The sequence below is a fragment of the Rasamsonia emersonii genome (genome assembly GCF_000968595.1).
Source record: "Rasamsonia emersonii CBS 393.64 chromosome Unknown ctg1118621760004, whole genome shotgun sequence".
Lineage (NCBI taxonomy): Eukaryota > Fungi > Ascomycota > Eurotiomycetes > Eurotiales > Trichocomaceae > Rasamsonia > Rasamsonia emersonii.
Genome location: NW_013563283.1, coordinates 45,919 through 71,303, shown reverse-complemented (window position 1 = coordinate 71,303; position 25,385 = coordinate 45,919). Strand labels below are relative to the sequence as shown.

The following is a 25,385-nucleotide window of genomic DNA, read 5'->3' as shown; positions in this document are numbered from 1 at the left end:
AAAGAAAACGCGTCATTCTGTAAGACTGGGGTTTCATATCATGTCCAGAGTTCAGGAGCAACCGACCCTTGAGGCATCATGGGTGACTCATGCAGGAGGCCCATGCCCAGTCCAGCTGACCCATCCGGCCCGGTAAAACCTCCGCCAGGCAAATCATCTACATATGGTGCCGAAAAAGCGGGCGAATGTGCAAGAGTTCCAGGTTGGCTGTAGTCGGATAGGCTGGCTGCATCGTCCCCATGATCCGAGGGTAAGGGAGAACTGGCATATAAATGAGAGAAGCTGGGACGATGAGCATAGAGGTTTGGCGGCTGGAAAGGCGAGTCCGGGGTGGCGAGTACCGGGGGTGAGTGAATGGAGGATGTGTACGCCGTATAGGTGGAGGAGGTTGTAGACGGTGAAGAAGTGGCAAAAGGTATATCGGTAAAGCCATGATATGGGCTTGGTGGAGTTGCAATCAAGTGATCCATCGGTCGAAATTGTTGGCCCCACTGAACACGACTTTTGTAATCGGCGAGGACACGGCGAGGGAAGTCCATGATACTGGCGGCCAATTGGACTTCAGGTACGTAAGGATGTGTTGCATTCCTTGACAAAACAATTCTGTCGATGTCCTCAAGAGGAGCAACGGCCATGGAACCAAGATATGAGCCTTCAATCTCCGGGAAGATGGGTTCAAGGACCAAGGCCGTTCCAAAGAACTGGGCCAAGACGGCCAACGCAGAAATATCGGCCTCTCCACCACGAAGCATCTTGGTTGGTAGCCAGAACAGCCACATTCGCAGGGGCTGCAGTCTCTCAAAGGCCTTTTCCGGTGACTCGATCGGCAAATCGTTGCGCAACTTCTGAACGAAACCCAGAAGATCCGTAATTTTGCTTGAATATTCCCCATTGTGTTGAACGCGTTCCCAGGTAGTGTGAAGGTCTGCAAGGGCACCGTCAATTCTTTCTAGATTATCTTGAAACCGACTAGCGGTCCCAAGGTATCCTGGAGTCATTGCAACTCCCAGAGTGCGAAAGGCTCTTTGACCCCCCCAGAAAGTGTGCAAGTTCGGACGCTTCCTTCCAAGAAGGGTGCATTGCGTCCAGGACCTAACCAAATTTATGCGTTAGAAAATGCTCTTTCCATTATACATAGTAACCCCATGCGGCAGCCTTACCGATGAGAGACCTTTCTGTAGAGATGCCCACGACCTCCTGATGCGTGCGTTAAAATAGGATGGCCTTTCACTTCGGAGGTCATATGTACTAACCACTCCGTAGTTTGCCAGGACAACAGCATTGACGCAGCCAGAATCGCATCGCAGTTTTCTTTGGAGAATGAGCTAATTGCCTTCTGCAAGCCCTTAATTGCCACCACTCGATGATGATAGAACAAATTCTCCGTCTCTTTGCTTCCAGTCATGTACGCTAGATGACATGCTGAAAATGCCAGAATCGAACTCATCACAAAATGACTCGACATAGCGATGGCGAGGAAGCTGGGAACCAATACGTAAATACCAAGAATATGTAATCGATCAGGAGACCCTTACCATGGCATTTTAGGGGCCCAAATGGTGCTGTTATTCAAACCTCGGCGGTGAAAGTCGATGGAGAGTCCGGCAATGTGATGGATGAGACGAAGATCAGTCCGAGAGAACTGGTACCAGTTGTTTTGAGGGCATTGGGACAACTCGGGAAATGGAGGGATGCCGGTCCGGCGCCAGTTCTCGATTTCCATCTCAATTTCTGGAGTCATCATTAGATTAGGCGTTCCAGGACTCCGGTTCGCGTCTTCTCTGGCGGCTGCCACATCCATATAGTCACATCGACAGTTGTGCTTGGTGCAATTTCGGCTATAGCAATCCGTCAGTTTCCGCAAACTGAAAGAATGACCCAGAAACCAGTACCATTGAGGGAAGGTCTCGTCACATCGAATATGCCTTTTCTTGCATGTCCTACAACCGTTCCTGGACTTGGTATGACTCTTGCGTGGAGGTCCACCACCTGGTCCCGCCATTGTTTTGTCTTCTCAGAAAACAAAAGACAAACAACGCAGTAGGAAGAACGAGTCTTCGACGAGAAAAGCTAACGACACACAAATCAAGCTCAGGCTCTAAATTGAGGAGTCCTCAATCAATGGAGACTTTGGATCAAGTGTACCACAAACCACGTCGGAATTCACAGGGGTTATATCAAGAAAATAATCGGTGCTATGACACAAGAGGTCCTCCCTTATTCATCAAGCCCCAATCACATAGTGCTGAGTCCCTGAAGACGAGACCAAATTTGGAATCCTTGGCAGGTAGGGAATTCCGCTGCAAAAGGCAGGAAGATCCGGCTGTCGTACTTCGTATGCAAGGACCAGTGCAACACGTGTTTGTAATACGAGAACAAACGTGTGAAATCCGCGGGGATCGTTGTCTGCTGCAACTGTTGCGATGGGGCGGGAATGGCGCAGGTAAGCAAGGCAGCGCAACCAAGACAGGCTCGCAGTTCAGCTGATGGTTTGGATGAAGAGGCGGCTGTTACTGCTTAAGAAGCTTGGAGGCAGTTGATCCAAACGATGGAGCGGCTGCATGATGGTCGAGACATCCACCCGCCACGCCGGGGGGGAGGAGCTGGTTCCCCGGACATGCAATCTATTATTAGTGGATCGACTAATTAGCTCGCCATGAGTCTCCCTAACGGATCTTGTTCTTAACTTGTGGAGGCCGTCAGTTGAGAATCTGGGCGTTTCGGGTAGGCCTAGATTGGCACCCTGCGTTCTTCAGCTTCTGCGTCTTGTCGAGGCCATTTGGAACGGTCTGCATTTCTGGCAGGTGCTATCCTGGACGCCAGCAACAGGCGCGTGATAGGCGTTCCAGAGACATCGCGCGACTACTGACGCATGGACGTTCCAAAGGAGGCAAGGTTGTAGCTTGTGGATTCTTCTTCCACGCGAGGACGAGGATGAGCTGCGGCTTAGCGGCCGCATTAGGCAGAAAGGAAGCCATGACTGGCCTAGCGGGACCCGACAAATCTCGATCCAAGACCCTTAACCATGTCACCGTTTCGCAAAGTAGGCTAATGCTGTAGGGTCCATTCAGGGCCTGCCAGGCCTCGACCGACTACTGGCTTGGGAATTTCTGGGCGCGGGATGACCCTAAGCGCTTGCAGTAGCGCATCGAGCACGCACGGCTGGATGGTGGGTCATGGGCCCGTCCGTGCCAGAGAATGAAGATCGAGGATCCCAAAGGAACCGGCCGTGATTGATTGACGGATCGGCCCATGTTTAGTGTGGCTCCACCTCTGGAGCAGCACAGCCCACGACATCGGGGACTGAATACATCATCTCGAAAGGGAAAACTGATCCAGGGGCTTCTATGTAGAGATGCGCTTCAAAACACAGGTAGATCGAAATCATCCTTAAAGGAAAGAAGAAGTTCCCCTCTGCCCATTGTTTCGCAGTCTCGACATCCCTCAAAACCCTGTAGACAGATATCATAGGACGAGGTTTTGGCGTTGGGCTCTCTGAAGAACGCCTCCTATCAGCCATCGGACGCAAATATGCTCCGTTCAGCCCCCGAATGACCTGCCAATCGCCAGAAACCGCGTCAGGGTGCAATCAACGCTTTGAACTCATTCTGAGCTTAACTTTACTCCTCTGTGATCCATGCCGACGGGCGCTTGGCAGCCTTGATGAGAGATGAGGCGCAGTACAATGAATGCCTGGGGCAAATAATAGCTACACCGTTCTCCGTATGCTGGCTGCTTGCGTTCAACGTGCTCTATCAAGATAGAGCAGGTCGACTTAATCGTGTTGCAGCATCAACCTTGCTATCATCGGTATATTCACAGAGCAAGGAGATCATTGCAATAGATTTCCTGTATGATCCCCTGATTTTGATAGATTCATCTGACAGTCAGATGGATACAGACAACCATCAGACTCCAGCCTCTGCCTCTGCCAAGCGGCCACCGGGCCATTCTCCAGTCCGGAGTAAGTTTGAGGTTCAGCTCTTGGCAGCAAGCGCAATGACATTTCCGAAACTTGCATACACCTAATTCCAGAAACATGCAATGACGTGCCGGGGACAATCCCATATGGCGGCTTGGCCAGCGGGCTGAACGTCCCGTCTGCGAAAAAGAAATCATACCCATTCAAGACTGGCTTGGAAATTAGCGGACACGTTCATGGGTCTAAAAGTGTCCCACCAGCTAGTCTGTCTTCCAGCTGGTAGGTTAATGAGGGAGAATAATCATGACTTACAAGGCGCACTGCCAGGCTGATTCCTTTGAGCCAGTTCTTGTCAAAATGGTGATTAACTAATTACACCAGCCCAAGGGCCAAGGATACTTACGGCATGCAGGCAGCAGCAGCAGCCACATTCCAGGACTCCGCTGCGAGCACGAATCAGCATGTGGCTCAAACCGCATCCCTGCCATTGTGTCTCAACGTGGCCGCATGGCCTGCGGGGCCCTCTGCGCCCTATGTAGCCTGGTCCTCTATCCATGCCGAACAGAGTTAGACCTGGGCTAATTTAGATCAAGGTTGCTTTTTGCAAACGGTAGGCACCTACCTGAATTGGAGTAGTTTCTGCATTTAACTACAAGGTAAGGTTCTCACGGTGTACTTACAAAGTAGGATTTGCAATCTTTGCAGGAGTGCGATAGCGCTGTGCTATTAATTTTCGTCGCTATCAGCAGACATGGAATCCAAAAATTTGGTCATAAATATTCAACGGTTGCCTAAACTTGATCGATATGAGAGCTTCAGCTGAAGCCCTGTCTCCATAGTCTGGAATTCTCTTTCTATGCAGATAATGGGGGCCAGCCCTCCACGGTCTCTGGTCCCTCGAGGGGTCGTCGACTTCAGGGGAAAGAATGTTCGTGACGTGTTGATGAGCTGTCCACAACGCAAGGCTATGTGTTCTGCGTCCACCACTAAGCTGGTAGTGTTTATTTCGAGAACGCTTCTCAACTTAGAGACCTGCAATGAAGCCCACGTGTATTCATCATAGACGTTGAAGGCGCATTTGGTTCCTCTTGGCTCTATCGTAAACGTTAGCAATTTTTACACCAGCGTTATTGCTTTGCTAGTTTCAATCAAAATACCCGTGACGCCTCACGACCAGGGCCAAGTCACGTTGTAACGTCTTGTTTCTGTTGTCAAGACTCTCCTCCGCTGATGAAGGCCTCATTTGTGTCGGCGATGGTGTCTAGTCTAGATAGACAGGCTTGGTATAGTGTTGGTGTATCGTAGATTCGTAGGAAAGGCATTCTTCAATGGCGCTAGGCCTCTGTACCTAGGAGGGTTTCCAAACCGAGAAAAGTGATTCCCAGATGAGTCACCCAAGGGAAGGGCCTGCGCTCGTTGAGGCGAAGTACGCAGTAGTAGAATTAAGAATGACTGTTTGGAGATCGTGGGTGGGGTCAAGTCGTCGCGACTGGCCAACCATCCAGCTGCAAGCGACTTCCCAATCCAGAACAGCTGGTGCACGTTTCCACCTTCCTTTATCAGTCAAAGCTATGCCACTTCCACTGTTTCACAGCTTTCTCTTCTGCGAATCTCGCAGACAGACTGAGAAGAACAGCAGCCACTTCGGTCTTGATATCACGGTGCAAGTAACAGAAGAGCGCCTACAAGTAATTTCTCTCCCCGTTTTGTTATTCGTTGATGCTGATCTTTTGACCCTCCAGTACCTCATAAAGCCTGCGGTGAGATTCTCCAAGCCTAAGTGCAATGAGCTCTGCCATAATGCCTGTGTCTTGGCCCCTGACTCCAGAGTCCAGGCACGCATCCACATCTGCCAGATCAGTTCGGGCGCTAACCCTGAATACTGGAGAATCAGAACGGCCAGCCCCGGAACTTCCGGGATGCCGTTAATCTTCCGGCCAACGGTTTCTTTCCCCGATAGGCAGCAAAGAGTCACCATCAGAGCTGAGAACAACGGAAAAACAGTGCAGGTGGGGCCAGAGCAGGTGGTGTCGGAGCTAGCAAGGGCTTTATTCAGATCTCCCAGTCTGGCGGATAGCACTAAGAGTTCCTGTCCTGGAGCGGGTACTGTACCCGGTGGTCCAGGATGCCTGATCGGGTGCCCCTGGCATCCAATGGTCGTAGGCCGGCCATTCTCCGCATCTGACAGTCTCTCTGGGGATGCATCTTGTGTGTCATTGGGCAATCCGAGTGCTGCTTGGTTTGTTAGCGTCGCTTATCGCGAGATGATGCCCGATAAGGTAAGCGCAAGAACGGAAAAAGCACGACTAGCCTAAGCAGCCAGCCATTCATCATCGCGATTCCAGGCAGATGGTCCTAAAATCCGTAGTCAAAGATAGTATACGGCGTTTGGACTACAAACAATACAAACAATGATGAAAAGGGCATCCCACGTCTGATGATACCAATGATCAACCGTTTGAAACCGACGGCGTTGATCATCATCAGACCAGCACCCTGTCACCTGTGGGTACACTAACGGCGGCCCAATACAGGTCGATGAAGCAGCTGTCGACATCGAATTTGATTGGGATCGACCAGTGTACTGTCAATTTGAGCCGCATGATCAACCGCCCACGTCGGTGGGTTCATGCCATCGCGCCGAAATGAAGTGACACTGTTCAGCTGAACATGCTCATTAGAGCGGTATTGAGAGAGATTCAGCAACATGGGGGCCATACCCAATTTCCTGGAATTGGGAGTGTGATATGATACAGATTACAGGGAACTAATTACCACTCTGGGCATTTCAAGCCATCTGCGAAAAGTCGAGTGCAAACCATACAAATGGGGTCACGATCAGGGATGGCTAATGGTATACACTGTACTCCGTACTGAAGAAATAAACCCTTCTCGCCCAAGTCGTCCACCGTCCACGAGGCACACGCCTACAGAGTACAGTACATTGATCCACAATGGATCCATCCACCAGGTACCTACGTTTACTGAGTGCTCGAGTGGAAGTCAGGATAACGTTATTAGTCATTATGATGGACGATGACGAGAGGCTAGGCCCAGAAAGGGACTCGATGCTGATACCTAAGCGCCTACATATGTGCCTACCTGTGTTTACTTCAACGTAGCTTTCAGCTGGAAAACGACCAGCTTGAACCCCCACCTTCCACCAGGAGTCGAGACTCAGAAAGGGCCCCAGAGAGAGGATCCAGAAATGACCATTCCATACGGACCCCTGCGGACGAGCGGAAATGAGATGGGAGGAAGAGAAGAGCCTCAAAAAGGAGGCCAGCAGGCAGCCTATCGAGTGGCCGGGTCTGGTCGTCCGGACAGGTATTATCTGAGGGTTTGTGGGGGGCCAAGAGCGGCGTCAGCCCGTCGAATCAATCTTTTTACTTTGAACTTGAGAGCTTCTGGAAAAGTCCAAGCGCACGAGCCTGGGAACCAAGCCCCTGTCAGCCCCAGTTCACAAACATGGCGTTCTCAACGTGACCAGGTAAGCATAACAAGCGTCCCAACTTCGAATAAGACTGAAGAACGAAAGTCTGTGCAGAGTCGGGCACTCAAACAGGACTAGTCAGCTGTCAGCCCCTTGAATGATACATATGTATATACCTTCAACTTTCAAGTTCCATCGAGTCGTCGACAACATCCTACACAACTCCATAGTCCATATGGAGTACACCCGCACTAACGGTTTCTGGAGCATGGTCGAGGTGGCTGCAGCGGGCTAATATAGTGCAAGCCCTGCAACGCGGTGGAACCTTATAGGACGTTTCTCGCTTGTGGTGACCTCTCATGGGTCAAGAAAAGCAGACCGGGCAGGTCAATATCTCGATTAACCTACCTGGAATCTCTCCTGCGCCCCGCCTAGCGTGCTATTGCCAGGGCCGCCTACGGACCTGCTCCGTGGCTAGCGTCGCAACGGCTTCCCCAACGCTGAGGTGCTGGGACTGGAATTTACCTACCGTACGTACGTACCCCTGATAGGTTCGGAGGATGAAATGCTCCGTCGTCCGTATCCAGCTAATTGCATATTCAGGAAAGGAGAGCCTAATTTGCACTAGTCCAGCTGGAATCTACGCCGTAGAGAAGCTGCATATAGAATAGAACAAGAAGGGAAAGACTGCTAACAGCAGATATAGACACTGTCAGCTGATGGCAGAGTGCAGAGTAAGAATATAGTAGAGACACTTCTTTTTTCTATAACACCTCTACTACTATCCAGGAATTCAATAACCTTGGAGAGCAAGTTGCAGGGAGACAAGAAGCGTCTCTCTGCACCATACAGTACATATAATAGAGTACATGGTGGAGATTATATATATCTATTCAATTTAACCGAAATCCGTCATGTTCATTACCATCCATCAAACTACACGTAGAAAATCGAACATGATAGTAACCTCGAGGAGTCAAAAAAAAAAACAGAATCTCACCCTCCATGTCCACGTAGTTGTGACTAATCGTTTACTATCTTCAGCCCTACCATACACTACCCTGTCCAGCCCCTACCTATCCTGAATCTAGCTCCTGACTTCTCGAATAAGCATGCATATCAAACACCTATCAATAATACTTCGTATTCCGTACTCCGTACTCCGTATAGGAAAAAAAACATCTAAACTGAAAAAAAAAGGAGAGAGAGAGAGAGAGAGAGAACTTTATAACAAAAGCAAAAGTAGAAAGCAAAAAGCAAAAGGTAAGGAATGTCCATCGCACGTGTTGCGGCTGGCTGGCTGGCTGAATACAATTAGGATTAATAATTAATAATAAATTGATTTTTAATCAATATCGGGGGCGCAGGTTACGTACCTGGGTAGTTTAGATTAGATTCCCAGGTTTGGGTTGTGCTTACGTACAGTACGTAAGGTATCTACCTCCCTACCTTCCGTAACGAGTAATAATATTTAATAAGGAACTTGTATTAATATTCGCTTGAAAAAAAAAAGTGTGGAAAAAGAAGGGAAGAAAAGGGGCAGGAGAGATGAGACGTCTCGTAGAGTATATACATACCTAGCTAGCCTCGTAGGTAGGTAGGTAGATAGATAGGGAAGCAGGCAGAATGCCAGCCATGGCACATATGTCCCATGAATGAATGAGATGAGTTGCCGATAGAAACTATCGCGGTACAACCTTGCACCTTGACGGAAGTAGGTACCTACCTTATGCCCGATGGGGAGTATGGAGGATCTACCTAATGCCAATCACATGGGATGTTAGTGACTCGGGCTGGGCGCGTTACGGATATTCCATTTCGTGTACTGTACTGTACGTAGTCGGAGGATCCTTCCTCCATCATCATCATCTCATGGCTCATCCTTCATAGCAATGCCATACTGCATTAAGCATTGACAAAACCAAAACCAAGTGAACAACTCGGAAAGGAAGACGTAAAAAAGGGCAGGCTTATCATTACAAAAGGGAAGCCCCCTCCCCTCAGAGAAGCATAGAAGAGGTTAAAAAAAAGAGTAAAAAAAATTGTATAAATCATATAATATAAATCAATTAATCATTCATATCCAACTCGGTACATAGTAGCTAATTATTATATATACTCAGAGTAGCAGGATTCGATTCGGGATCTTCGTCGAGAGAAATTCTGCGAATATATATATATATATCAATGACCAGAGCAGCAGGACGTGTATAATTCAAATACCTGGTACTAAATATATCTATTCCCCTCAGGCTTGAGAAATAATGTAAAGGAAAATGTAAAGGGTGCTAAAAAAAATAATAAAATCTAGTTTCTTTTACTGACTTAGGTGGTATCCTTTCGGATATATATATCCTTGACAAGTACGTGAAGAGATAAGCTCGTTCATTGACTATCTGCCTGGACCCAGGCAACTCAGTCAGTCACTATGTCTTGTCTGTCTGTTTGTCTGTCTATCTAATGCAGTAAAGGAAAAGGCAAGAAGGCATGGGTAATCAGCAGCAACAAGATAGATGCAATATTCTCTACCAAAAAAAATTGGTCGAGAATGGTCTTCATGCATGCATGCGTTGATCGATGGATGGATCGGCGTCGAAAATATCATGACGGAAAAGAAGAAAAAAGAAAAGGGGAGGAAAAAAAAAAGAAATCGCATGCAGTTTACCCACTCCATCGGAAATGCCAAAATATTGGAAAGAAATAATAAGAAGAAGCCCATCCATATCCCACACCTCATTCGATCCATCATCATATTAGCTTTTTATTTCTGTTCCCTATCTGTCAAGGAACAAAACGTTAAGACAGTCGTTCATATCATACGATGGAGAGCATCAATAGCGTAAAAGTAAAAGATAGAATAGAAGAAGCATATTTCCAGGAAAAGAAAAAGAAGAGGATATAAAGTTTACGACATGAGGGTCCGCTAAACTAATCACATGAAAGCTAAACCCGTCAAGGAAGAGAAGGGTAGAAGAGAAGGAAGGTATCAAGAGGTCAAAAAGGAATGAGCTCACACGAGAATGTCGGAGGGCACGTTTGGTCATGCATATGCGTGAGACTTAGGATGATGTCTCTGTAATTATCCACTGGCTAAATGGCGAAACAAGACACTTATGAGTTATGACCTTTAAATTTGGTAAGCAGAACGAAGCTTCTGGGTAACAGGAGCCGGAAGCTGAGAAAGGAAAGAGTCAAAGCTGGGTATCAACTCCTTGTAACCTTGCAGAACCTTTGAACAGAATCAGTCAGCTTACATCCGAGAAGTCCTGTAAAATAGGGAATACTCACCTGTTGGAAAGATTGCTGGATATCACGATGCTCCTCCTGGTTAAGCGACTTCTGGGGGAAGGTGGCGATGCTCTGGAAATAGTCGCCGAGGCACGCCTCCATCGCTTGTGGATTCCTCATCACAACTCGGTTGAATCCGAGGAAGGCAGTCGCCTTTTCGCGAGTAAAGTCGATCTTCGCCATTGACTTCAGGAACACGCCCGCGTACTCCTGCAGGTGTGGTGCAAGCTGCTCAGAGCATCCTATGCCAAGACGGCCCAGAGCCACGGCAGCATTCTCGTTGACCGAATCAATAACTTCCTCGTTGCTGACAATAGTCAACAGCGCTGGATACAACTTGTCCAGCCAAGGCGACAAATCGGCCTTTTCGTTCACAGCAATCTCTCCGCAAGACCAACAAGCATTGTTGAGCACGCTGAACCCAGTCTGTGGTGACTCGTCCGGAATCAAATCCAAGTCAAGCTGCTTGATCAGGCTTGGCATGATATTCGGAATGAAAGGTTGGAGTTGAGGGAAGATGTGAATAGCACAGTCGCCCAGAAGAGCATACGACGACTGACGGACTTCATTGTTCTGGTCGTTCATGCAATAGCACAGCAGATCGAAAAATCGCGGCTGCGCGTTTGCCACAAGCTCGCCACTCTTTTGCGAATCGATCGCCTGGATAATGGCACTCAGCAGGTCCAGGCTGGTGATAAGGAAGTCTTTATCCGGCTCGTCAAGGGCGTCATTCTGTGCGGCGGCAATAGATTCCTGCAGATTCTGGTAAATGATCTTGATACACCTATGGAACAGCGGAGCGGCAAACGGCGAGAACGCATCTCCGTATGCGGCGGCAACGTAGCCTAGACATTCCAAGAGAGGGAAGAGTTCCCGAGACTGGTCGGACACTTTGTTGTAGCGGTCAATGAGAGCGGGCATCAGAATATTAACCAGCTCGGGCTTCGCCAGCTCTCCCATGACGCACTCAGCCAAAGTCTGCACACAGTCGTAGAGGATGTACATGTTGCGATCCTTGTACTTGCCAAAGCATTGGACGAACTGCCGCAGAATCGGCTCGCAGTAAGGGATCAAGTTCGAATCTGATTTCTCCTCGAGACTGGCAAACGCAGAAGCGGCAGCCTCCTGTACTTTCTTGTTGTTGTCCAGCATCCGGCGAAGGATCCCTTCCATCATGGGCTCAAAGTACTGTGCCTTCTGAGCGGGATCTTCGAGATGTGATGCCCACTCAGAGTATCTGCCCAAACACCAGCAAGTGATCTTCCGAACCACGGGTTGCGCATCGTTCAGGAGCGAGATCAGGTAAGGAATCAGCTCAGGCAGGTGAGGAGTGACAGCTTCCATGCAACCATCTGCAACAGCTCCTAGCGTGAGAACAGCTGCTTCCCGGTTGGGCCACTGTTCATGCCGAAGGGTCTCTTTCAGGTACGGTAAGATGAGCTCGAAGACTGGCCGACCATAGACATTGGCGAAAATATCCAACGCTGCCGCGGAGCATTTGCGGAGTGTCCACTCATCCTCGGGATCATCGTCTAAGTCGGATTCGTCCTCAATCTCCCCTTCGCTGAGCTCGTCCTCTTCCTCATCTGCTCCATTGGCCGCCTTGCCGTTAGCCGCACCATCCGTCTTGCTTTCCAAACGAGCACCTTTCGATTTGGCAAATTGAGGCTTCAAGTCCTCCGCACGGTCTTCCTGCTCCGCATCATCCTCCTCACCCGCCAATCGGATGGCATCGTCCTCATCGTAGACCATGCTCTTCAGCAGCAGTGGGATGATCTTATGGATATGTTGTCCCAGGGGTTGCTGTAACTTCTGCTGCTCACCGGCCGTCAGCCAGAACTCCGCGGCATCCAGCGCCAGTTCAGGATCCTCCCCATTGTTCTGCTGTATAATCATGTAGTTCACCAGGTCCTCCATATGAGGAATCAGTTGCTCTGGTGCCACCTCAGCCAGTTGCCCAAATGCCTGACAGGCAGTTCTCCGCACGTCCGTGTTGGGGTCGTTGGCAAGACGGAACAGATTCGCCATGAAAGAATCAAAGGACGATATCAGCGCTTGGGGCTTGAGGGGAAGGAAGACTTGGAGGGTGCCAAGGGCGGTCGACCTGATGGTGGGGCTTTCACTGCCTGTGAAATCCATCAAACGTGGAATTATCACATCCAGAGGGCGTTGTCCTCCGTAGTCTTTGTCGAGGATCTTTCGGTTATCCTCGCAGACTTTCGACAGGGCAGACATGGCTGCCTCTTGGGTCACCACAGGCACATCTCCAGATACGTTCCCAACAAGCGTGATAAGTTCGTGCAGCACCTCGGGCCACGCCAGCAATCCTGCCTGCTGCAGAAGTTCCGTTATGATACTTCCAGCGGAGTTGCGGATCTGAGGGCTCGGGTCTCGCAGACCGAGCAGGGTAGCTCTTCGAATGTAATCTAGACTAGTCGGCGTGATGGTGTTGTACGCTACTCGAATTTTGGTCTTCATATTCAAGGCGGCGGAAAATCGAACGACATTGTAGGTGTTCTGGTCCAGGCCCACTGCTGGAGGGGCCTGAGGGGTGCAGAAAAGGTATGTGAGGTAGTTGACAAAATCCGGGTTAGCGGTGGCCTGGATAAGCATCTGTTGATACGAAACCAGCAGTTAGCTATGAGTTCATTTCGTCCAGGAAAGACATGAAGCAGGTATGTCCGACTTTACCTCCTCAGCGTGTTTCCGGACCGCACGGTCATATGAATTCAGGGAGTCCCTGAGGTAGCCGGCCAGCTGCCTCAATGGCTCATCCTGCGGTTGCCACTCCATCTTGGAAACCTGTCAAGGGAAAATGGCGTCAAAAAAAGGACCGAAGTCTGGGAAGGTGAAAATCGGAAACCCCGCACAGTAGCTGTGCGAACGCGGTCCTGAACCCCTCCTTCAAATAGACAGATAAGGAACGATATGCAAAGAGGGGTGGACAAAGAGCAAGATCAGAGTGCACGCGGAATAATGTGATTTCTGCAACGGTACCTGCGGCAAAGAATCTGGCTAATCTCAACAGAAAGTCTTGACTGACGCGACAGTTGCGCTATAGTATACAGCGCGAACAGGGGTCAGTTTTCTGCAGCCAAGCTCTCAGGGACCGCCAGTGGCAACGCAGCACAGGGCTAATTCCAGGAAGGAGATACAGCAGCTCCTTGACACCGTCCGGTATCAAAACACACGCGCGTTGTGATGAATAGTGCACCGGGACGCAACCCGACAGCAGCGGAGTTGGGTGACGAAGGTTGCGGCGGAGGGGTGAAGGGTGGATAGGAGTGAGTGACCGCCTCCGACGACGCCCAATGTGGGAGGACAGAATAGGGTTTTTCGGACCCAACAGTGACCCGCCGCGGTGGTCAGGGGGACGTGCAATGGGATAAGACAAATAAAATGTTTTTATAAGAGAAGAAAAATTAAATATTAGACTGGGGGTGAAATTGAAGAAGAAAAAGAAATAAACGCTCTAGGAAAATGAGGATCCTCGAGGCCGCCTGAGGGCGCTGGAAAATCTCTGTAACGACAGGGGAAGGGAAAATGTTTGGACGAGTGCGCGAAGTGCGGCGCGGTGGCGTGGCTGGTGACCGCCTGAGCAAGGGAGTGCCACACCGTGGCAGACCGCCCTTGTCAATCAATACTACAGAGAAAAAGGCCTGAATAATGGACACAACTCACCTGGCTATAACAATAATGCACATGTTGGGCACCATCATGTTCAATCATGTATTTTTGCTAGGGATCTACAAGCCAGTCCCAGTTCTCAAAGGGCCAACCAACTATGCATTGATGTCTGTACATGTACACATCTATATCTTTATAAAACGTAACATCATCAAAAACAATCCGCCTTTTTATGCCCAAACCAGTTTCTTGACATCATAGACAAGCTGCTCCAGATACCCCGTTCTCTTCTTCGCCTCGGCCAACGAGATAATCTCCTTCTCTTCGATGATCGACTGGCTCTCGACAGGTCGCCCGTCTGCAGACATCATGGCACGCTCGATCTCCTGGCAGATCGACCGAACAGTGTCCCGCTCGCTTATTGGGACACTCTGCTGATGATTAGCAGTCACTGAATTGGAGACTGGGGGCGCCTTGAACGCCATAAATCGAGTTTTGGGACGCCTTGTGCGCTTGAGCCAGGAGGAAAGATCCCACTCGGTGCCAGGATCTGGTGGGTCCTGCACATCTTGTTTGAACAGGCTCTGGAGAGACCTGGTGTTCACTCGCAGAGCGTTGGTCTCATCATCTTGGTATACGATGACCATACCGACATTCCGCTGTTCGTCGGTCTGGGCATCGGTCAAGGTCGATGTGATGTATGTCCCGTAACGAATCTGGCTGATGGAACGCAGGTCGATTCGCTCAAACGAAAGGACCTTATCCGTGTTCCAGTCAAATCGGCAGTTGTAGACCGCAGCATCGGTGAGAAGAAGGACCGACTCCTCGAATGGTAAGGTTCTCAATGTATTGGGCTGACGAGGACTGAGCATTATCCATCCTCCGACGAGCTCCTCCCTCTGGTCACCAATCACGAGTCTGCTACTGGTTTCAATAGCATTTTGACGTAGCTTTTGGACCGAAATCCCGGGATCGGCGGACTGCAGTTCCTCCTGGAATTCCGCAAAGACCTGGATCGACACGTTCCCCAGCAAGTAGTCAATACAAGCCTGCGAGAAGTAGTCACTGACGATGTTATTGTAGTACCGGGACAGCGTCAGTCCGAAGTCGTTGAGGGCTCCGCGATAGTTCCGCTTCCTTGTTCGCGTGTAGTCCCCCTTCAACGCGGCAGTTGAAGAATATTGTTTCGAGATCGCGTCTCCATTATCAGCCCACAGAGTGTTGAACCACTGCGTGGATGGATCACCTTGAAGGTCGATGTCGAACCCTTCGCTCTTCAGCTCCTGCTCCAAGGCTCTCTGACCGAACGCACACTGGGCGACTCCAGTACGATCCAAACAATCCATGCAGTTGGTCCGCACGATTCCCGTCTGCTCCTTGAGAATAGTGTTACCTTGCACAACCGTCTCACCGAAATCATCCAGAGTGCTTTCTAGCTTATCTACAAGTCGCCGCACATTCTCGAACTTCATCCCACGGCATTCGCTGTGGAAATCAAACCACTCGAAGCCTAGACTAGAGCCATCCAACCCCCCTGATTCGTTCAAAGTGCGAGCGTACGTCTCATACGCCTCGCCGATTTTGGCTTCGCCACCGTGCTTTTCGACAAGACAGACCGCCTGTATCTTCCCATATCTTCTATTCAGGTTTCGAAAATGCTGATTAAAAGCGAATTGATTTGTTTCAGTCGAGTGATGAAGCACGGGAGTGGGCTTGAAGGAGTACGGTGATTGAGAAAAGTAGAGCGGTATCGACCCGCGCAGCTGAAGTAGCGAGTACACCTTGTGCGACGAGTCCCATGATGGCGTCGACAAGATTTGCTCTGTCTCTACAGTGTTGGCGGTGTTGCCATCATCGTCAACACCACGGCGGAGGTACCGCAGTCCGGGACGTTGGATAGACCGTCGAGAGATGAGGGTCAGAAGAAAACTGCGTTTGTGGTCATTCTTGTCTGGGACTGAGTCCTGCTGTGTTTCGCTCACAATCCGGCTTTCAACTGCCGTCTCATTGGATTTTGGAGCCTCTTCACATCGTTGTCCCGACGAAGCAACCGTGAACTCACGCTGCCCAACGAATCCTTGTATCAAAGGTAATACAAAAGCATGGGCGCCATTTACGTGCTCAATCAGTGGCTTCATCAAGTGTCTGTTCCAGAAGTACTATGCAAAACTTAGCCGGGAGTCCAAGTAGAAATTAGGTGCACAAAGGTCCATACCAGAGGATCCACGGTGCAGTGAAGGGGTAGATGAGACCTCCGCGGATCTTGCGTGCCAAATCGCCTCGTCAGATCATAATCGTAGGAAAAGAAGAAGTTGCTCGATGAAAAAAGCAGCTTCGTATATCGGAGGAGTTTAGGCATCAGATCGATGGTCTGATCAGGAGTTGTCGCAGTCTCAGCCGCTACCTCAGATGCGAGCTTTCTAACCGCGGATGTAGCTTCTGCCTCTTCCTTCACGTCTGGAATACTGGGCTGTGAACTCTCCCCCGCTGTTACGCTTTTACCCTTCATGTCTGCATCTGCGCCGGTTTTCGGCCTAGAAAGGAAGGGGCCTGCAGGACCCCAGCGCTTTCTGGAAAGCCAGTTGGTCACAAACCTCCCATACCTACCCTTATTTCCAATGACATCCTCAGCGATACCACTGTCTATGTCACTTCTGCCTTCGACGTGATCTGTCTCATCTGCTGGGGAGGCCACTGCGCTTTCCTCGCTGACATCGGTCTCGGCTTCACTGAGGGAAGAAGCATCGTCGGGTGCAGTCTCTCCCGGCCCTTTCTCTCCCTGAGATAGGTTCTCACGAGCTTGCAGTATCGCGCGACTCGCGTCTGCCTGAGAAGATAAGGGGATAACCGCGACGTTCGTTACCGCGTAGATGGGCTTGCCCAAGATTTGCGCGACCTGTTCGCGCTGGGTTATGGAGATGAGGAACGAATAGGAGGCAACAGTCAGGAGCCCTACACATATCGCTCTACTATTAGTTCTGAACTGCGGAATGCCCGCTAAGATGGAAGTCTGCTAGGCAGGGGGTTCACTGTCTCCTAATATTAGCAAAGGGCGACAGTTGCGTACCGACAATACCATAGGCCTCCAAGCCTACGCTCTTCTTCTCATGAAGCCCCGTTGGGGTCGCTGGACGCGCTGAGATCTTCTGCGTCCGGTATTCGATCTGAATTGGACACTGTGTGTTGTCGCCGTTGCGGTGTCTATTTCCATTTGGTTGTAGAATGAGTCCATCCACGGCGGCGAAGATGACCAGTTTCCTCACCAAACCAGGCATGGCGCAGTTCCCACTGCTTCTGGCCCGGTACAAGGACAAACTCTAAGCTGGAGCATGCAGCTGGCACCTGGCGCAATTTACAACGACCCTTCCTAGCCCAAATGTCCACGCGACCGTCGAGAATGTTGATAGTTCCCGCAGAGGCGAGTCGCGACCTGGTCTGCTTACCACTCTACTAACTACATCATCGCACGTGGCCCCGCGCGCCCCAGGCGGCAAGGACATTCCGCAAACATTTATCCCATCCAAAAGAGACATCTAAAGGCGTGTCTGTTTATCAAAGTCACGAAAAGTACGATTCTATGCCTCTCACTGGAATCGATCAGACTTGGGCCCTGTTACCTCGCAAATGTCCAATATCGGGTGTCTACATTGGGATACCCCAACTAGAAAGGTAATTAGATCACGTGGCTTTTGTCCGCTTTGCCTTCAAATATACTGCAAAATCAATGCCATGAAAGCAATTGCACAATTAAGAAACCGCCTAAACCGCACCAAGCTGCCCCCAGTACGATAAAATACAGTACAGATACTATATACATTCCTCCCTGACACCCGCAACGATTCAAAGAAAATCGGGTAGTAGTGAGGAGCAGAAGAAAACTGAATCCCGACAGAAAAGGAAAAGAGATGGAGAAAGAAATATCCATCAGCCCATGGAATAGCCGTTGCATCTCCGCGTAAGCGACATGTAGGAGATATATCCCAGCATATGCATACTGACCCGCGTCTTGAAGAGTCAGCCTGTATTCCAACATCAACAACGTAACCGACCCTATCCCAAGGGTACCTGATCATTCCGATCAAAAATCCGTAACCGTCCCATAGGAGCACTGGAATTCTCCCGCGGCTTTTGCAATTCCATGCAGAAACGTTTTGAGAACATGTGGTGTTAAGAAAATGAGAATCCAGAAAAGTAAGGAAAAGTCCACCGAGGCGTGTTAGATTTGCCTTGTATCAGAATGTTGCTGAATAAAATCATAAAAGGAAAATGTCTGGTCAAATTTGGAGCCATGCCCCTTCCCTCCAAGTTATCGGCCATCTTGTTTAGGTTGGTACAAGGTACCATTCCCATCTTCGCTCCGTTTCCGAGTTGGCCCGGGCTCTCCATCGTCTTCTCTCAATTCGCTTAAACCGATAACTCCATTCTCAGCGTCGTAAGAGCGCATGAGACCTTCACGATCGCTTTGGCCGTTCAAAAATGCAATACTGGAGGAACTTCGCCGATGTGGATCAAGACTTCTCCTCGCTTGCATGGAACGCCGGGTGGAAAAGCTCGCGATTGCGTCGGTGGGGACACCATCGTCCTCATCGTCCTTTCCAGCCAGCATCTTTCGCCCGTCGGGGTCGTGTCGCGACAGGTTAAGGAGGTAAACACCAGAGAAGATGACAAGAAAACCGCAAAGCAGCGAGATTGTGCTCACAGCATCAGTGGTGTTGAAGCCTTTAAAAAGAATGAAAGAAGCACACAGCGTAGCGGTTGTGAATGTGACATAATACAGTGGATTGACTCTGAACCGATCGTCAGCAGTGGCTTCAGTAACACAGGTTCCCTGGACTCACATTGAGGTTGAGAACTCATTCAAGGCCTTGTTGAAGTAGTTCATCTGAGTCAGAATACAAAAGCAAGTTACAATCGCGAAAACATAGGTCGAAGCATGAGTGAACTGATTGTTTCCACCCAAAGTAAGCTTCAATGCGATGCCGAATGCTTTGACAGACATAACCGAAACGGAGCCAACGGTAGAGCAGATCGAGATGTAAATGAGCGGGTTCTTCTTTCCGTAGACAGGTGCAACGCGATAAATCATGACTGTCGCAAAGATCGCCACGGCTAGACAATAAAAAAGAAATCCTATGACGCGTAAGTCCCGAGTGAACTTTTTTTTTCTCGAGAGGAAATTATTTGGGAACGAACCTGACGTTAGGACAAACTCCAAGATCTGATCGATAGTCTCCACCGGCTTGTCAGGAGGTGCATGAAGCACAATCACGACAGAACCAAGGAGGCACATCGCACATCCAAGTTTTCCGAGGGTGCCAAGTCTCTCCTTTAAGAAATAGGAGCCGAGAACAGCACTGCCTCCTTGTCAGCAATGACATTCGGAAACATAGAAAGGCGTAGTCGGTCACATACCCTATTAAAACACTGAGGGCGCCTAAAGGTGTGACTAAGATGGCAGGTGCAAAGGCATAGGCGGCGAAGTTTGCTATTTCACCAATGGCCACTGTAGTACGAGTTAGGTTGTTGTCGTAAGGTTGCCTTGACAGCAGACATACAAGTTCCAATGCCACCCCACCATATGGGACTCTTGAGATATGAAAACCCGTCCCCTGCAAATCCATGATTCTCTGATGCGTGCATTAAACCCTGTTTATGAACTTATCAGCGACTGTGTTCGATTAATGGCATCGTGAAACTTGTCATCGTAGCTGAAGACACATGGTAGAGACGGACCTTTTTTGTAATGACGAAACTCGTTCCTATTAAAAAGCTTGTCAGACATGCACGTGGGAAAGAGGAGGAAAGCGACGGAACTCAATGGGGCCATACCTATAGCCATCGTGGACAGGATGGCTAACGCCAACCCAATGTACCTAGCAAAAACAAAGCGTCAGACCATGTGACCAACCTGACCAGATACTCTCACGACACTGATTTGCAACGCGAAAAATGGACCAGAGAATTCCATACTTGTCCGAAATCATCCCGTAATTGTTCGGGAGCCGACTGCTCCAGCCTCTCGAATATGTCCAACTCGAACAGTGGCCAACAGCACCGCAGGCAGGAAACGCAGAGACTGGTCTGTGGACGCGAAGAATGGATGGAGGACTCGGTCCGGAGCAATCTCTCTAGCAGCCAGGGACGAAAAGCGACTGCATTGACAGATCGACGTGTAGCGACTGACGGCACGGTGTATCGACCGAACGGCCGGCGACTTGCGGAAGCGATTCTGGGAAGAGAGGGTGCGGTCGGCTTGCAGGAAGTGAGCCAGCCACGTTCTGCAGCACTGGGAAGTTGCGCGCAGGGTCAACGATAACGATGCGTCGCCGTCTTGCGCACAGATTCGGTGGACGATGAGAAGGCACTCTTGAGTTGGCCAGGGTCCGGAGCTATCGCACCATGGGTGGGGTCCTGGATCAAGTTCGTTCCGGTGGACGCGTGTTTCAAACGAGTGACGGGAGAAGCGCTCGGGCCTGGAGAGAGTGGCCAAGGACCGAGGTGGTGGCGTCGAGGAGGCGTGAAGAAGCGAAGAACAGGTGCTGAAGGGAAGCAGACACACTGGACGGGGCAGTGTGTGTACAGGACGAGGAGGGAGTAGTTGATAGGAGATTTGGATGGCAGATCCGGGCGCAAGGTGGTCGACAGGTGCAGGCCGGCTCCAGGAGTCGAAAAAGGCAAAGGTGGCATTCCGGCTCGCATCCGGGCCTCATAGGCTGTCGCGGTCAGGGGCGCCGCCTGATCCCGCGGCACGCCTGCGATCGTCCGTTTAAGCAGCTTAGCATCGCCTCGTCGCCTGATCTAATAATAATTATATTAATGCCTTCGCTAACGAGCTAGGGCCTGCTATTTTGGACTTGGATCTGGACACGCACACACTCTTGCTGCGTGCAGCGGTCCATTGCACCAACCCAGCAGCCTACCGGTAGGGGTCACATTCCTTCGCGATATTGAGCAGATAACAACACTGTATCACTGCAGACGAGTCTGCAGAGATCAGTTTCTCGATCATCATACAGCACAATACCATCCGGACAGATAGAGACCTACCACCCACTATGACTTGCATAATATAAATCTCACTTACGTGGATAGTCTCCACTGCCCTGTGGATCGATTTTATCGATAACTTCCGCCTCGAAAATCACCGTTCTAAAAATTCCCCGTAATAAATAGTGCAAGACCGATGCGATCGGGACAACAGATGACATTTTGGACCTAGAAACGGAAACTCCTACCCGACATAGATACATACATACAGTACGCCCTGCAGTAGAGACGCAGGATAGAAACGGGAAAAAAGCAAAGCAATCAGAATCACTCCGACACGCTCATCGACCGGCACGATCGCATCTCTCCGCCATGGCGTAGCTTATCAACTCGAAAAAAAAAAGAAAAAGAAAAGAAAAGAAAAAAAGACAAGAAAGAGAAACCTAAAAATGCGGAAATTGAGGAAAGCTGGTGTGAATAGCCTGGACACGGAACGCTGCCAGACCTGCATCCACATGCCAGGTAGCTGTTTAAGAACAGGTACCTGACGGACTATACGAGAAAAAGGGGCGAATCTCGGTATCATCCATTACAGCATCCAGAACACCGGACCACAAACACCTAACCGAATAAATCAACGAGAAAAAAAGTTTCCGAACGTAACATCCAAACCCTGACGCCATGCTGAATGCTTTACTTATAGGCTGTCCGGTTGATGACAGCCGCTTCAAAGCAGACAATCATACACAACACAGAACCATTCAGAAATGGCAAAAGAGTATCAATAACACAAGACCGCGTCGGAGCAAATGGTAAAGAACTTGGAGTTCTAAACCATCCAGCCTTCACAGTCAAATGACAGGCAGGAGGTGGTAGGGGAAAGGATTTGAGAGCGTGGAAAACAGTGGGAAGCGGACGGGATATATTGCCTAGGCAAAAGAAAGCGGGATGCTGGGTGGTGACTTACCTCGCTTATAGAGAAACGGATCATAGACTTCCATCTCACGATGACTCATTCATCCGGGATGCTTTCAATCGCCGTTCGAATGTCGTACTGAAACCGCCCTAGATCTGTCTGGCACCATTGATGCAATCTGCATCAAGTGGAAAGTGGCCTGGTTAGACACCAAGAATGCTGGGGGTAATTGGAACAAGGGTTAAGAGAGGAGGCGCAAGGAAATCCTCATCACGAAGAACGGGACCGTTTAGCATCCGGAGTTGGGGTCTCGGCAAAATCAAGTTCATCATCCGCTTCACGAGAGCGTTTTCCACGACCGCTTCCATGAACTTGCAATTTATCGGCACCAAGTTCTCCACTTTCATCTGCCGGATGCTCGGTGTCATCCAGCTCAAAATAATCCTCATCATCAAATTCCAGCTCCTCAAAGTCATCTCCGGATTGATGCAATGAGTGAGTGTTGTCCTGCGCACTATCCTGGACTTCTCCAGGATCTCCAGGATCGTTATCGGCTTGTCCGGCAAGCGTTGAGTCAGCGCTCTTTGAACCTTTCTCAGGGCTTGCAAAGAGACCCTCATCCACACCCAAAAGATCATCGGCCAATTCCGGTGTTTTCCGTGTGGTCTCTTCCGGATGATCGAGGTGGTCAACAGGTAGTTGTTTCTCACCCTCCGTGTCATCATACGGATCTGGCATCGCATTCAACGACTGGTGATCTGTCGAATGGCCTTGGCCAGAATCTGAAGGGGCTTCATGGTGAGACAATGTTGCAGGAGCCTGAAGATCACCCGAGTCAGACGGAATACCGCCTTGAAGACCAAAATCTTCTTCAGGATTTTCTGCTGCTTCTGCTGCTTCTGCTGCTGCTTCTGCTGCTGCTTCTGCTGCTGCTTCCTCTTCCTCTTCCTCTTCCTCTTCTCCACCGTAATATTCTTCTCCTTCCTCGACATTTTGGTCTTCAAAATTGTCTTCTTCAGCGTCATCTTCGTCACCGTCAACAAAGTTCTCACCTGCATCATGCTCATGACCTTCATGGTCTGAAGTAATGTGGTCCTGACCAGAACTCGGATCAATTATTTGGCTTGGTTGTTGCTCGTCGGACTGCGTTACTGGAGCATGTGCTAGTGTGGCTGTGGACTCGGTTTGCTCTTCGGAATCATATGGGCCTTCCGCAGGAAGATCAGTAGTTGAAAGCGCCTGCTCTGATTGTTGGTTGTCCTGGACATCTTCCTGGGAAGCATGGTCAAAGTTCTCGGCATTGCCGTCATCCTCGTTAGCTTCAGCAGCAGAAGCAGGGCTGTTATCTTGTTCATGTGACGACTCTTCATCTTCAGCTATTTCTTGGTTTGTTTCTGCATCATTTGCGTGCTCGACATGGGAGCCATCTGACTCAGAAACGCCCTTATCCAAAGCTTGGTCTGCTACGTAGTCTTCAGGCTGATGGTTAGCGGGCACAACATCATCTTGGCCTTCTTCAGACTGGACAGGAGGCTCAGAGATAGCATTCGCTGGGAGGTCGTCCGACACCCCAGCTTGCTTCTCTTGAAAGTCTTCATTATCTGCGGCTCCGGTGTCATCACCAGCCTGCTCCTTCTCTTCTTCTTCCTCTTCTTGATTTCCATATTCGTCCCATGAATGAATATGGGAAATACCCTTTCCTTCATTTGCGGCCATAGCTAGGTTAGAGACCTCAGCGAGAAGGGTCGATCTCGTGCTCAAAGTAAGATACAAAGGTTCTGGCTCATCAACACCGTCATTATGGCACAAATGCAGGTATATATCAACGATCTGAGACAGGGTCATCTTGGAAACGTGCAGATTATCCTATATTTTGTAAGCCAGGGAACGCGCAATGGGACGACAATACTTACCTCACTTAGCTGGAGACCTAACGACTCTATATCAAGTACTAATACCTCATCCTCGCTAACATGTTCGCCAAGAATTTGACGACATGCCGCAAGGAGGTGGTCAAGATTTTCGTAGGCCAAGCCTTCGTCCTCAAGGAAGAACGTTTCCGAAGAGTCACCTTCCCGCGGCGGAAACAGAGATATTTCGCTGTCTTGATACAGTACTTTAACTGGGTGTAGATATCGCTCATGCTGAGTTGTTTCTGGGTGTTGGTCTTCGCCTTCGGGGTCATGCTCGGCCTGAGGATATTGGTCGTGTTCTTCGTGTTCTTCCCCTACGTCATGCGCCAGCCCAGCCTCGTCGGGTTCACCTCCATCATCAGGCTCACCTCCTTCAGGCTGGTCAGGAGTTTGGGCTTCAGTATTGCTCAAAGTAGGGGCCTGCTGTGACTCAACGTGAGCTGTGCTGTTAGTATCATCACGATGGCTGGGTGTTTCGTCGTATTGGTGGTAATGCTCGTTCTCATGAACTCCTTCGGGGACTCGCTCTGCATCATCCTGGTTTATTCCCTCGTTTGCCGCGTTCGGTTCATGCTCCTCGACGTCTACATGTTGTTCATGCTCATCAACAACAGGCTCGACAGAGTTTTTGGTTCTCGTCCCTTGATGGACCTGGCTGTTCTTCTAAATTCTGTTTTCGAGAAAGGTCCTCACTGGGTTCCAACGTCTTCCCAGCTTCCACTGCGAGGGCCTCGGAGTCAGGAATAGGGGCATCGATATCCTCTTCGTAGTCTTCATCTAGCATCTCCGACTCGTACGTTACATGGCTTGAGTAGACGGTGCTATTATTCTGGTTATGGCTTTCGGCGTTGTCGAACGTGTTGGTTGCAGAGGGCTCGGCGACATCGTCCATATCGGCATCGTTCGTAGCAACCAAATCTTCCGGCTGGGGCATTGCTTCTGGCGAAGCATCTCTGACGTCAAAGTCGTTGTCTGCGTTAGAAGCTTGATCTTCCATGATATCAATATCAATCTCAAAGTCATCTGCGTGCCCCGGGTACGGGGACGCCACGTCCATCGAGTCACCAAGGGGATCTTCCATGGTGGGAAAAGCCATTGGAGAAGCCGCGCTCATGACATATATAAATTCGACACGGATCTGATGAGAACGTAAGGACGCTTAGAGACGCGGCAGCCCACTCGCGGTCTCAGCGTATTTCAGCTTCGACGCGTCAGAATTCCTATAGGGACCGGAGGGGAAATCACCCCGTAACCGACTAGAAGAGCGTTCTCTTTCACGCTATCGGACGACCGTCTGGT

At 49.9% G+C, this 25,385-nt stretch overlaps 7 protein-coding genes across 7 annotated transcripts; 1 reads left to right on the top strand and 6 right to left on the bottom strand.

Moving 5' to 3' along the window:
- Nucleotides 1–38: 38 nt before the first annotated feature.
- Nucleotides 39–2,002, bottom strand: T310_1852 (uncharacterized protein; the record flags this gene model as incomplete). The annotated part of the gene is made up of 4 exons (XM_013475279.1): nt 39–1,092; nt 1,161–1,481; nt 1,536–1,838; nt 1,893–2,002. The coding sequence occupies 4 exons, from the start codon at nt 2,000–2,002 to the stop codon at nt 39–41; spliced, it is 1,788 nt and encodes a 595-aa protein (XP_013330733.1).
- A 1,661-nt stretch (nt 2,003–3,663) lies between these two features.
- T310_1851 (uncharacterized protein) lies at nt 3,664–6,799 on the top strand (the record flags this gene model as incomplete). Its single annotated transcript, XM_013475278.1, has 8 exons — nt 3,664–3,964; nt 4,036–4,201; nt 4,304–4,488; nt 4,559–4,578; nt 4,785–4,916; nt 5,275–6,201; nt 6,457–6,543; nt 6,686–6,799. The coding sequence occupies 8 exons, from the start codon at nt 3,664–3,666 to the stop codon at nt 6,797–6,799; spliced, it is 1,932 nt and encodes a 643-aa protein (XP_013330732.1).
- A 3,683-nt stretch (nt 6,800–10,482) lies between these two features.
- On the bottom strand, nt 10,483–13,436 carry T310_1850 (Importin beta-2 subunit; the record flags this gene model as incomplete). The annotated part of the gene is made up of 3 exons (XM_013475277.1): nt 10,483–10,584; nt 10,644–13,256; nt 13,335–13,436. 3 exons carry the CDS (start codon nt 13,434–13,436, stop codon nt 10,483–10,485), a joined length of 2,817 nt encoding a protein of 938 aa, XP_013330731.1.
- Nucleotides 13,437–14,500: 1,064 nt separating this feature from the next.
- T310_1849 (SacI domain protein) lies at nt 14,501–17,545 on the bottom strand (the record flags this gene model as incomplete). The annotated part of the gene is made up of 3 exons (XM_013475276.1): nt 14,501–16,429; nt 16,486–17,222; nt 17,338–17,545. The coding sequence occupies 3 exons, from the start codon at nt 17,543–17,545 to the stop codon at nt 14,501–14,503; spliced, it is 2,874 nt and encodes a 957-aa protein (XP_013330730.1).
- A 1,031-nt stretch (nt 17,546–18,576) lies between these two features.
- On the bottom strand, nt 18,577–19,891 carry T310_1848 (uncharacterized protein; the record flags this gene model as incomplete). The annotated part of the gene is made up of 4 exons (XM_013475275.1): nt 18,577–19,057; nt 19,109–19,400; nt 19,464–19,624; nt 19,683–19,891. 4 exons carry the CDS (start codon nt 19,889–19,891, stop codon nt 18,577–18,579), a joined length of 1,143 nt encoding a protein of 380 aa, XP_013330729.1.
- A 359-nt stretch (nt 19,892–20,250) lies between these two features.
- T310_1847 (uncharacterized protein) lies at nt 20,251–21,478 on the bottom strand (the record flags this gene model as incomplete). Its single annotated transcript, XM_013475274.1, has 4 exons — nt 20,251–20,556; nt 20,610–21,068; nt 21,143–21,186; nt 21,355–21,478. The coding sequence occupies 4 exons, from the start codon at nt 21,476–21,478 to the stop codon at nt 20,251–20,253; spliced, it is 933 nt and encodes a 310-aa protein (XP_013330728.1).
- Nucleotides 21,479–22,443: 965 nt separating this feature from the next.
- T310_1846 (Conserved glutamic acid-rich protein) lies at nt 22,444–25,167 on the bottom strand (the record flags this gene model as incomplete). The annotated part of the gene is made up of 3 exons (XM_013475273.1): nt 22,444–24,039; nt 24,087–24,670; nt 24,780–25,167. The coding sequence occupies 3 exons, from the start codon at nt 25,165–25,167 to the stop codon at nt 22,444–22,446; spliced, it is 2,568 nt and encodes an 855-aa protein (XP_013330727.1).
- Nucleotides 25,168–25,385: the final 218 nt, after the last annotated feature.